The sequence below is a fragment of the Cibotium barometz genome, chromosome 58 (genome assembly GCF_041138505.1).
Source record: "Cibotium barometz isolate CiBa-2024 chromosome 58, ASM4113850v1, whole genome shotgun sequence".
Classification (NCBI taxonomy): Eukaryota; Viridiplantae; Streptophyta; class Polypodiopsida; order Cyatheales; family Cibotiaceae; genus Cibotium; species Cibotium barometz.
In genome coordinates this window covers 11,438,356-11,450,491 of record NC_141103.1, presented here as the reverse complement: position 1 = coordinate 11,450,491, position 12,136 = coordinate 11,438,356, and the positions used below count along the sequence as shown (strand labels likewise).

Genomic DNA, 12,136 nt, shown 5'->3' with positions numbered 1-12,136 from the left:
AAATAAGGTTTATTAGTGATTGATTAGTATGATTATCAAATTTTCTTTTATTTTTTACTAAACTCCTAGTGCATCAAGGCATCTTTATACAGAGGAGAACTTGGCATATTCCTTGGAAAGGTAACACTACTCCTCACGAACAAGTGAGGAGGAACCAAAGAAGCAACAATAGGAAGACATTACTTCTACCAACAATTCTGTATTGAACACAAAAATGACTCTAGCTTGAAGTGCTAGTAACCCCTTAAGGACCTTGTTCACTAGAATCAATGATAATTATGGATTGCACATTAGCAAATGGGTATAAGCCCAGTACTAAATTTTAAAAAATTCTCTTATAATCCAGGCTCTTATTTAAAATTTGCAGCTTTGTGTACATGGTAGAGGAAACATAGAGGAGAGCTACAAGCAACACTGGTTGTGCCGTGTTATATCCTATATATAGGTTACCGCAGTGGGTCGATACGCTAGACACACGAAACGAGGTAGCCATTGTTAATCTTATCAAAAAAGTATCAAAACAAATGTCGTTAATCAATTTTAATTTCAACGCTTACTGCACCGATGAATTTGACGATGATTTCGGCGCTTGTTTCGAGGAATCGATACCCACATTTTTCTCGAAATGACTTTTGACGCTTTCAGGGTTTTTTATATGTTGATTTCCACCGAGAAAGACGAAAATAGGATTACATGTAATAGTGAAACATTCTATCAAGAACTACTTCGATTGAGACCAATTTGACTTTTTTGCCCGCACTTTTCTAAGAGTGTGGATTTCCAAGGACTTTGTGGCTTCTTATCAATTGTGTGATAACTGGCTACATTTTGAAAATGATATATCCATGCCAATACATCCTCTTCCGTAATCTTGAAAAAGCTTTGTGGACAGACCTTTGGATGTTTTGTGATGAGCATACAGCTGTCGAGTTTAAACAACGTTTATTAGTGATTGATTAGTGTGCTTATCAGATTTTCTTTTATTTTCACTAAACTCGGTACTGATTCAAAATAAATCATGCTCTTATTTAAAATATGCAGCTTTGTGTACACGGTAGAGACACCATAGAGGAGGAGAGCTGCGAGTAACATTGGTTGTGCCGTGTTATATCCTATATATTTAAAATTTGCAGTTTTGTGTACATGGTAGAGGTAACATTCATAGAGGAGAGCTGCAAGCAACACTGGTTGTGCCGTGTTATATTCTATATATACGTGGCCGCGGTGGGCCGATACGCTAGACACACGAAACGAGGTAGCCATTGTTATTCTCATCGAGAAAAGTTTCGAAACAAGTGTCGTTAATCAATTTTAATTTCAACGCTTTCAAGGTTTTTTATATGTTCATTTTCACCGAAAGATGATGAAAATAGGATTGCATGTAATAGTGCAACATTCTATCAACAATCACTTTGATTGAGACTAATTTAACTTTTATGCTTGCACTTTTCTAAGAGTGTGGATTTCCAAGGACTTTGTGTCTTCTTATCAATTTGTGTGATAACTAGCTACATTTTGAAAACGATATATCCATGCCAACACATCCTCTTCGGTAATCTGGAAAAAGATTTGTGGACGGACATTTGGATCAGTTTTGTTATGAGGATACAGCTGTCGAGTTTAAACAACGTTTATTAGTGATTGATTAGTGTGATTATCAGATTTTCTTTTATTTTCACTAAACTCGGTACTGATTCAAAATAAACCAAGCTCTTATTTAAAATTTGCAGCACGGTAGAGACAACATAGAGGAGGAGGAGGAGAGCTTCGAGTAACACTGGTTGTGCCATGTTACTCGGTACTGATTCAAAATAAACCAAGCTCTTATTTAAAATTTACAGCACGGTAGAGACAACATAGAGGAGGAGAAGGAGAGCTGCGAGTAACACTGGTTGTGCCGTGTTACTCGGTACTGATTTTCTTTTATTTTCACTAAACTCGGTACTGATTCAAAATAAACCAGGCTCTTATTTAAAATTTGCAGCACGGTAGAGACAACATAGAGGAGGAGGAGGAGAGCTGTGAGTAACACTGGTTGTGCCGTGTTCTATCCTATATATAGGTGGTCGTGGTGTGCCGATACGCTAGACACACGAAACGAGGTAGCCGTTGTTATTACTGATGCAGTTATCGAGGTCTAGGCTGGTCGTGATAAGGGCACCGCCATCGTTCTTACAGTTGGTGGTGAGGGTGTGTCCGCCGCTCAGGCCTATGTTTGAGCAAGTCGCTGCAAAGTTAGCACACATGAGGACTTAAGCATAAAGCTACACATGAAGTTTATGCATGAGGCTTATGCATTAAACTATGTATGAGGCCTTATGCATAAGGCTTATGCATAAAACTATGTATGAGGCCTTATGCATAAAGCTTATGCATGAGGCTTATGCATAAAGCACTATGCATAAGGCCTTAAGCATGAGGCCTTAAGCATAAAGCTATGCATGAGGCCTTAAGCATGAGGCTTTAAGCATAAAACTATGCATGAGGCCTTATGCATAAAGCTTATGCATAAGGCCTTATGCATAGTTTTATGCATGAGGCCTTATGCATAAATCACTATGCATAAGACCTTAAGTATGCATGAGAATTATGCATAAAGCTTATGCGTATACCTACAAAACAAATCCCTAGCACCCAAGGGTGCATTAATAATACGGGAAAGAGACAAAAGATATGAAAGCACTTACCTCTTTCTAGTGATGTTTAAAGAGAGGATTAGAGGACCTAGAAAACCAACAAAAGGGTGAGCAAAAGATTAGTAAAGCATATGCATAAAGCTATGCATGATGCGTTATGTTTAAAATACTATGCATAAGCTTAAACCACTATGCATTATATTTAAAGCACTATGCATTATGCAAGCCTAATGTAAGCCGTTACGCTAAGCGTGATGTTGAAAGAGAGGATTAGAGGACCTACAAAACCAACAAAAGGGTGAGCAAAAGATTAGTAAAGCATAAGGCATAAAGCTTATGCATAAGGCTTATGCATTAAGCATAAAGCTTAAGCAAAAGGCCTTAAGCATAAAGCATAAACCTTATGCATAAGGCTTATGCATAAAGCTATGCATGAGGACGTATGCATAAAGCTTAGCATGAGGCTTATGCATAAAGCTTAAAGCATAAGGTATAAGGCTTATACGCATAAAGCATAAAGCTTAAGCATAAAGCTTATGCATAAAGCTTAAAGCATAAGTCATAAAGCTTAAGCATAAGGCCTTAAGCATAAAGCATAAAGCTTATGCATGAGGCTTATGCATAAAGCTATGCATGAGGCCTTATGCATAAAGCTTAGCATGAGGCTTATGCATAAAGCTTAAAGCATAAGGCATAAAGCTTATGCATAAGGCTTATGCATAAAGCTATGCATGAGGCCTTATGCATAAATATTAGCATGAGGCTTATGCAAAAAGCTTAAAGATTAAGGCATAAAGCTTATGCATAAGGCTTATGCATAAAGCTTAAAGCATAAGGCATGAAGCCCATGCATAAGGCTTATGCATAAAGCATAAAGCTGAAGCATAAGATGTTAAACATAAAGCATAAAGCTTATGCATATGGCTTATGCATAAAGGTTAAATCATAAGACATAAACCTTATGCATAAGGCTTATGCATAAAGCATAAAGCTGAAGCATAAGATGTGAAACATAAAGCATAAAGCTTATGCATGTGGCTTATGCATAAAGCTTAAATCATAAGGCATAAACCTTATGCATAGAGCTTATCCATAAAGCATAAAGCTTAAGCATATAAGGCCTTATGCATAAAGCATGCATGAGCATTATGCATAAAGCTTAAGGGCAGACCTACAAAACAAATCCCCAGCACCCAAGGGTGCAATAATAATAGAGGAAAGATATGAAAGCACTTACCTCTTTTGCGTGATGTTGAAAGAGAGGATTAGAGGACCTACAAAACCAACAAAAGGGTGAGAAAAAGATTAGCAATGCATACATACAAACCAAGAAAATTTTAAGAAGATTAGTAATGCATACATACAAAAGATTAGTAATCAAATATTAAGAAAATATAATAAATAAACCAAGAGGGCTACCTTGGTTATTTGTGATTTTCGAGGTAAAAAGATATAAAATAGCCCCCAAAAAAAGTGAACTATACAAACACTTGATTGTCTTTTACAAAAGAAAATTAGGATTTAAGAGCAAGAGCAAGAGCAAGAGCAAGAGCAAGAAGAAAAGGAGCAAGAAGAAGAAAAAGAGAAAGAGACTCACCACAACCTTAAGGTATGTACCAAGGTAAACTCTTACTCCATAGTCCTTTGTAAAGCAGATTTGCAACATGGTGATGAAGCTTGAGAGGGTGAGAGAGGCTTGAGAGGGTGAGAGAGGGTTAGAAGCTTGAGAGGGTGAGAGGTTTAGAAGCTTGAGAGGGTGAGAGAGGATTAGAAATAGGGCGGGATGCTTTTTGGAAGAACCACGTTTTGCCAAAATACCGGTAAAAAACTCTCTCGGGTTTAATTTTTAATCTTTTTTGCCACATTGCGCATCTGTAAATGCGTCTATACACGCATCTAAAAGTGCATCTAAAAACACGTCTATTCTACAGAGTAGACACGTTTGTAGATGTGCTTTTAGATGCATGTATAGATGCATTTATAGACCCGCAAATAAACACGAAACAGAACAGGTTTTAAACACACATAGAAAGATGAAAATTATTTTTTCTTTTCTTGAATATGCAGGATGTCTTCATCAATTAGTTCTTCTAGTGATGATGAGTCCCTTTGTGTTCAAAATCAAGATCGTTGGTTACAACAAAAATAAAATGTATGTGTGATCATTGTCGAGGATGTATGCATCGACAACATAGCATTACGAATGAATCACATTTCAATGTATGGAAAATGGGAACCGACGGGGTAAATGATAAGTATACTTTTCTTATATTGTAAGAATTTAATTAAGAATTAGTATTCAATGGAGACTCACATTGAAATACTTGTGTGTGTAGGATAATGCGCCGCACCCTTCTATGTTAATCCATAGGCGGCGTCAAGAGGTCAAGCGTTGTAGAGAAATGGTAGAGACTTCACAAAACATAGAAGTGGTGGAGGATTGGAATGATGGAGATACAAGCCCACCACCCTTTCCTCATGTGATGGTCAAGGAAGAGGTTTTAGAAGATATGGTACGTGCACTACAAGACAATGCTGCCATACACGCGTTTCATACACGCGATAAATTACGAACGCGTGTATGGTCGCGCTTGTATTTGAATAGAATCGGGCGCGTGTATTGTAGCATTTAAGTTCTCGTGTATATTTGCATTTATCAACGCGTGTATAAATGCGTTTATATACACGCAGTAATACACGCATAAATACACGATAATATTTACGGGTTAATACTCGCTATTATACACGGATAAATACACGGTACTGTACACGGATTAATACACGCATAACAGAGCAAAACTGAAAAAAACTGAATTCCTTAACAAAATTAAAAACTATTTTCCTTAAACCATCTCATAGTACATTACAGTATACATCATTACACAATCCCACTACATGCATTTACGACAATGAAATATATTCAAAAATAAATCATGCATATGAGATGATAGAAATGTCATCAATTTAGAACATACAGTGACGGATTGGTTAGGGTTCGATCTCATCTTCAATAAGATCCATCCTTGTCAAACGATCAACATCAATATCCATTTGATCAATTGGTAAGGCTACGATTAAATTTATTCCACTATCGATATTCTGTACTCCATTGATAATGGTATCGATGTCCTGATCATCCTCATCAACATCACCATCATCCTCAATGGTAGGGTCATTCTCATGATCATGAGAAATGGCATGCTCATCCTCATTATCACGATCATCTCTTATTTCTTGATCATCGATCACAACATCTTCAATGGCATGTTCGACGTCATCTTCATTGCGGCTTGTTACATCCTCCATATGCTCCATATCAGTGAATGTATTATACAGCACTTTGGAACGTGGTGCAATAGGGATGACGTACCACCATTTGATGTCATGCACCATTGGTAGATAGATAACCTACTCAAATACACACAGTACAGTAATTAATTAGCATATCAAAAGTCAAGGGGTACGCGAGCTTAGATATATATGTACATGAAACACATTAGTAAAAAAATGCATACCTGCTCACATTGTTGTGGCAATACGAGCCTATCTTTCTTTGTTTGCCAAAACTTTGTAGAGTCAATAGTTACATATCCACTTGCATGGCGTTTTATCGTTGCATCAGGCCCTTTTTCCACCACGTTCATTTGCCATTTGACATCCAAAACATACACAAAGAAGCGACGAAAGTCAAGCCTAAATATGTCTTGGATTATGCCACAATAATCATCCATTTTTCCATTAGCTCCCTCAAAGCTACTAATGACACCGCAATCTTGTGTATTTCTCTTTTCATCAATTCTTTGTGTTCGAAAATGCTTGCCTTCACACCATATAGCATTGAACATAGTGCACTGGACCAAAATAGAAGCAATATTTGTGTAAGCAATGTGAATAAATATTAAAAGCAAATCACTTACAACTAATGCAAAACATTAGTTCTATGTACCTTTGACATGCATCCTCGTGCATACTCCCATTCTTCCGCCGTGATATGCAGCCCCTCGTCGCTCTCTGCTCTCTCCATTTCCTCATGCAACCAATCAACATGGATATCATTCGGAAGTGTTGCTAGATGCTTAGGGTACGCCTTCCGAGAGCCATGTTGCCTCCGAAAGAGAGCTCTTTCTGCTTGCCTTTTTGTCTTTGCATCCTCATATCTTGTAACCCATCTGCTCATCACATCACTATTAAGGATACAAGTGAAATTGAGATCATCAATCAATGTTCTGTCAATTACTTTACTCTGTCCTTTTCCTTGAGGCACAATAGAGGTCATCCTCAAGTCCTCTTCATTGCTCCATAGTCGTGGCAAAGAGCTGTCCACCTGACCAAGAAATTCTGAAATATATACAAGAGACTCTTGTATCAACCAACCCTCGGCCATGCTTCCTTCAGGCCTTGCACTTTGCCTCACAAAGTCTTTTAAGGTCTTCATGAAGCGCTCTAGGAAGAACATCCAACGTGCATGCACAGTACCACATAAAGCAATTTCGTCCACTAAATGCACAATGAGATGTAGTTGACTTGTGAGAATGGTTCGCGGAAAAGTCTCCTCTACCAAACAAACCACCTCCGCTGCCATAACACGCGCATCATCCAACGTGGCTGGATCAATTGCTTTGGAACTAACATATCTGAAAAATAAATAAATAGTACGTTATACCTCATGCACGTTCATTTTGCAAGGTATAATGAAGGGTGATCTGAGCATGGGTTTTACATACCTCACAAGCTCGCCCATCTTATAAATACATTTTTTCAAACTCTTGTTCGCATAATGGTCGATGCTAGTAGGTAGTATGAACTGCGCACATAAGAGCACATTTATGGTTTATGGCATTACAAAATTTAATTTAAACGTACGTACAAGACTTGGAAAACACTTACTTGAAGCATCTTGTGCCAATCGTGGGACTTCAACCCATATAGTTGCTCAACGCCTCTTTTCTTAGTGGTTGTAAAGGCTCCCTTCAATGATCTCATGCATCCAGTGGGAGTACGCAAAGTGGTGATGGCCTGCTTTACCTGCTTCTCCTCTTTCTTTGATACAATCCATGGTGCAGGCGGAAGACGAACGTGCCCACCCACCTCTCGTGGCCAAGCTTGACGCATACGTCCTGCGACCCGCAAGTCCTCACGTACGCTAACATTGTCTCGTTTACCAGTAATATGTTCCCAAATACCAGATCCCACATTCTTGAAGATGTGCATGGGATCAAGAAGATGGTTGATCTTAAGATGGGTCCAATATGGCAGCCGGAAAAAAATGGAGTACCTGCACAAGGGATTGCTCTATGTGACCTTTAATCCAATTAGAGACTACACAAAACAAGATTGAAAAAACATTACTATACCTGTTCATGCCATCTGGAGGAAGAATAGTTGTAGACTCCCAAATACGCTTCCAATCTTTTGCACGAAGTGTTTGTGGAGGAATGTTACTCTTACTAGCAACATATTTAGGATGATCTGAGGGGAGAAATCGATGATGATTATCGAATATAGTCTTACACAAACCATCAGCATACTCATGTACTAACGAAGGGCCACAAACAGGACATGCATGTTTACCCGATGTTTTCAAACCTGTTAAAATATAAATAAAAGTTTGACAATAGCCTGCATCCAATATCATCAATTATAATTAGTCTTAAATCTTAAACCTTAAACCACTAATTCAAATTTATAAGTTAGAATGCTTACTTCAACAATGCGTCAAGACTTGCATTGCTCCATCCATACACTGTTTGTATATTAAGTAGTTCAAGGGAAGCACGTAAAACTGAGAATGTGCACCCTTCAAACACCGGTGTCGATGAAGCTTTATAAAGATGCTCTTGTTCCATATCATCGTCGTCCATACCTTTGGGATCATCCTTAAAAAGATTCCGCACCATATCATCAAGCACCTCCTCTTCCACAACTTCGTGGGGTGCAGGGCTATTGTCGTCCCTTTCCCACTCATCTCTGACAATAGATCCCGAAGCTCCAGCATCATCTCGTCGACGCTTTACGTGCTCTCGTCGCGCGTAGGGTACCATGTTAGGGTGTGGTACTGCATCCTGCTTCAATTTATCAAATTATATGTTACAACTCTATTAATTTAATTTGGATACCATGAGTCATTTGAATACCATCAATTTACATCTACTCACCTCTAAACCTGTTTGATTCCATTCTCCATACATGGAGATGTGATTCAAGGTAATTCGACGTGCTCGTACAATGCATCCTTGACATCGATTACACATACATTTGATCCGTTGTCCCAACCACACATCGCGATTACGATGACGCATTGTCTCATCTTCCCCAGAACTGCTTGAAGAGGTTGATGCCATCCTGTGTACAAATCAGAAAACACAAACTCATTATATATTTTTAATGAAAGCACAAAATCGCGTGTATTCACGCGGCTATCTCCTAAAATTTGCGTGTATTAACGCGGCTACTTCCTAAAAAACGCGTGTATTCACGCGGCTAATTTCTGCAAAACGCGTGTATCAACGCAGCTAAAATCAGATACACGCGAACATACCTGCGTTTATAAACGCGAACATAAACGCGGCGGCATATTTAAACTAAAAATAGCCCGCCTTCCCCAAATATAGATTTTGAACTTGAAAATCAACAGTGCATGCGTTTTCGCCTGTTTTCGCCTCTTCCAACAGCAAGGAGGGAGCAGAGAAAGGAGCACACACACGGGAGAAGGAGGGAGCAGAGAAGGAGCAGAGAGGACTCACTTTTTCAGAGGTGAGTCACTTTGTCCTGTGCCTTGTCTCTTTTTGTCAGATTTGTTTATTTTGCTCTTTGCTCTTTGGGTTTGTCTTCTTGCACACGATTGGGTTGCTGCATCCTGACAGGGGCGACAATGGCTGGTCCTTTTATAAGGACATTCTGTCTTTGTCGGGGGTCGGTCTTTTCGAGAAAATTTTTTCGCAGGTCGCGTGTACGGACGCGTGTAAAAGCGCGTGTAAGCTGTCTGCAGAGTTTTTTCACGCGCATATACACGCGTTTTTGGCCGGGTGTATACACGCGTTTTTTGACGGGTGTATACACGCGTTTCTGCAGACAAAAAACTGCGGCGTTTCAGATTTCATGGTTTGCAAGCAATTGACTTGTGTAATGACAATGTGTGAGTCAAGAGACAGCCCATGATGTACATGATGATGTTTGTTGCAGGTTCTTTATGGATATTCCAGGTTCTTCATCCGATCCATTTGCGTACAGCAATTGGTTGATGGAGATGATGAATCACTTTGGGCGCCAACCTGGTCCGGTTGAGCTTACAGAGTATATGTATGTCCATCCCCCTCCTTCCCTGCCTGGTGTCTATACCCCTATCGCGAGTATCCAGGGCACTCCAGTGCCGTCTATTCCTCCGAGTCCGACGAGACGGCATGCAGCTTCTCCTCTTCCACGTCCACCGAGGAGACATACCTCATCCCAGACACACTCACGTACACCCTCACAGCCACCATCACGTGCTCCCTCAGAGCCACCATCACGTCAGGGCTCACAGCCACCGTCACGTAGACAATCCCCCAGTCGTGACTCCACCCGCAGCAGTAGGAAGAGTGGGAGTGGAGGATGCGGCGGGTGCTTTGGTGGGGGAGGTGGGGGAGGTGGGGGAGGTAGTAGGGCACGGGGTGAGAGAGGAGATAGAGGGAGAAGAGTTAGAGGAGACAGTTCGGAAGAGGAGGAGATGAGAGAGATGGAGAGAGTGGTTTGCTATGATGTGACGGATAGGGGCGGGATAGTGATGGATGCGAGGGGGAGGGAGGTAATGGAGTACATGCGTGGGGTAGTATCAAACTCATATAGAAATTGTTTTATTAAATTTAAAGATCAAAATAGCCGATTAGTTGGGGAGGTGATAGAGGCTGTACATAGTCGGTACCCCAATCCCCCACATGCTACATTCTCGGATGTATGGGGAAGGACGCGAATAAGGGAGATCTTAAGTAATAAAAGATCTCACCTTAAAAAACTCGCGTACGATGACCGGCTAAATGTAGCTGCGGGTGGCTATCCTGCCGAGAAACCTGCCACTGCGCACAAACGCGAGTGGAAGGAGGCAAAGAAACGAGCAGAGGGTGGCGTGAAGAGCAGGCAGCATGTGGAGGCACGACGGATCCAGATGGAGACCGTTGGATCTTCGCATTTCGGATCTGGCGGCGTCGAGTCATGGGAGGCAGAGTTCGTAAGTATCCTGCCACTTTATTTGATTGTTTACTTAATTCATTGATTCTATGAATTGTTTTAATCTTACAAATTGTGTTGATTATGATACAGCGACGGGTTACGGGGAGGAAGCCCGCAACCCACGATACTGCGTATGCTCGCCGGCATAGCAGACGTGACACGTGGGCCATCTTCAGAGCCGAGGGACGTATTACGGACGCGCAGTTTGAGTTGGCCATGAGACCATACGGTCGACAGGTACTTGAAAATTCGTAACAAATGGTTTTGGTTTATTGAATTGCATATATATATACTTATATACTATATATTACTTGAACAGGCACAAGCTGCTGATGATCCACCGGCCGCCGCTGCAGAGGGTGGACGTGAGCACTACTCCTCGGACATTCCGACCGATGCGAGCTCATCTGAGCATGGGGGGAGCACCGAGTCATCATCTGGGTCTGAGTAGTACTCAGACTTGTAGTATCACATTCCATATTTAGGATGTGATTGTATATATTTTTTTGTAAACTCAAGCCATGGGCTACTTCGAGATATGGACTCCCTTGTATACATGTATGAAATTTTGATAGTAATATTGAATTGATTGATCGATAGTATTACATTCATGGCTGTCTTGAATCGTGTAATGACAATGTATGCATTCATGTCGTTCTTGTCTTAATCTCCCTCGTGCATATGTTCTTCGTGGATGGTCTAATGGGATGGTCTAATGCACCAAAAACCCTAAACCAGAGAGTGCTATTGGGTCCTGGAATGCTGGAACAGTATTCAGGCACCAAATAGCACTCTCTGGATTTTTTTTTTTGCTCTCTGTTCGCGTGTATAAACGCGTCAACACTGCTAAAACTCGCGTGTATCTACGCGGATACCCTGGAAATAACGCGTGTATTAACGCGTATAAACTGGCATTTACGCGTGTATAAGCGCATCTAAATTAAAGAAACGCGTGTATAGACGCAAGTAAAGCCGCGTCTGGAACATGGGAACTGAGCAGGATGCGGCTATACACCCGTGTATAAGCGCGTCTAATGTAATAAGAAGCGTGTATAGGGGCGTGTATTAACGCGTCTGTATAAAATAACGCGGCTATATACCCGTGTATACGCGCGTCTAAAAGCTACTGTACACGCGGTTATACACGCATGTCTCTGGCCGCGATTATACACGCGCTGATACACGGGCCCGCTACTTTTTTTCACAAGTCATTTTTAGCGGCTAAGAGCGCGGGTATGAGCCCAATCCCTTGTAGTGGTGCTTTATTTGCCAAACAGCGTAGTGAAAATGAAAAA

At 40.7% G+C, this 12,136-nt stretch overlaps 1 protein-coding gene across 1 annotated transcript in view; it reads left to right on the top strand.

Annotated features, from left to right (window-relative positions):
• The window catches only part of LOC147605899 (uncharacterized), a 115,809-nt gene extending 104,781 nt beyond the window's left edge, over positions 1–11,028 (top strand). The window contains exons 4-5 of the mRNA XM_086792563.1: positions 10,655–10,839; positions 10,932–11,028. Of these exons, the coding sequence (XP_086648689.1) occupies positions 10,655–10,839; positions 10,932–10,990 (244 nt within the window). The 3' untranslated portion in view covers positions 10,991–11,028. The remainder of the gene's footprint in view (positions 1–10,654; positions 10,840–10,931) is intronic.
• The last annotated feature ends 1,108 nt before the right edge of the window (positions 11,029–12,136 follow it).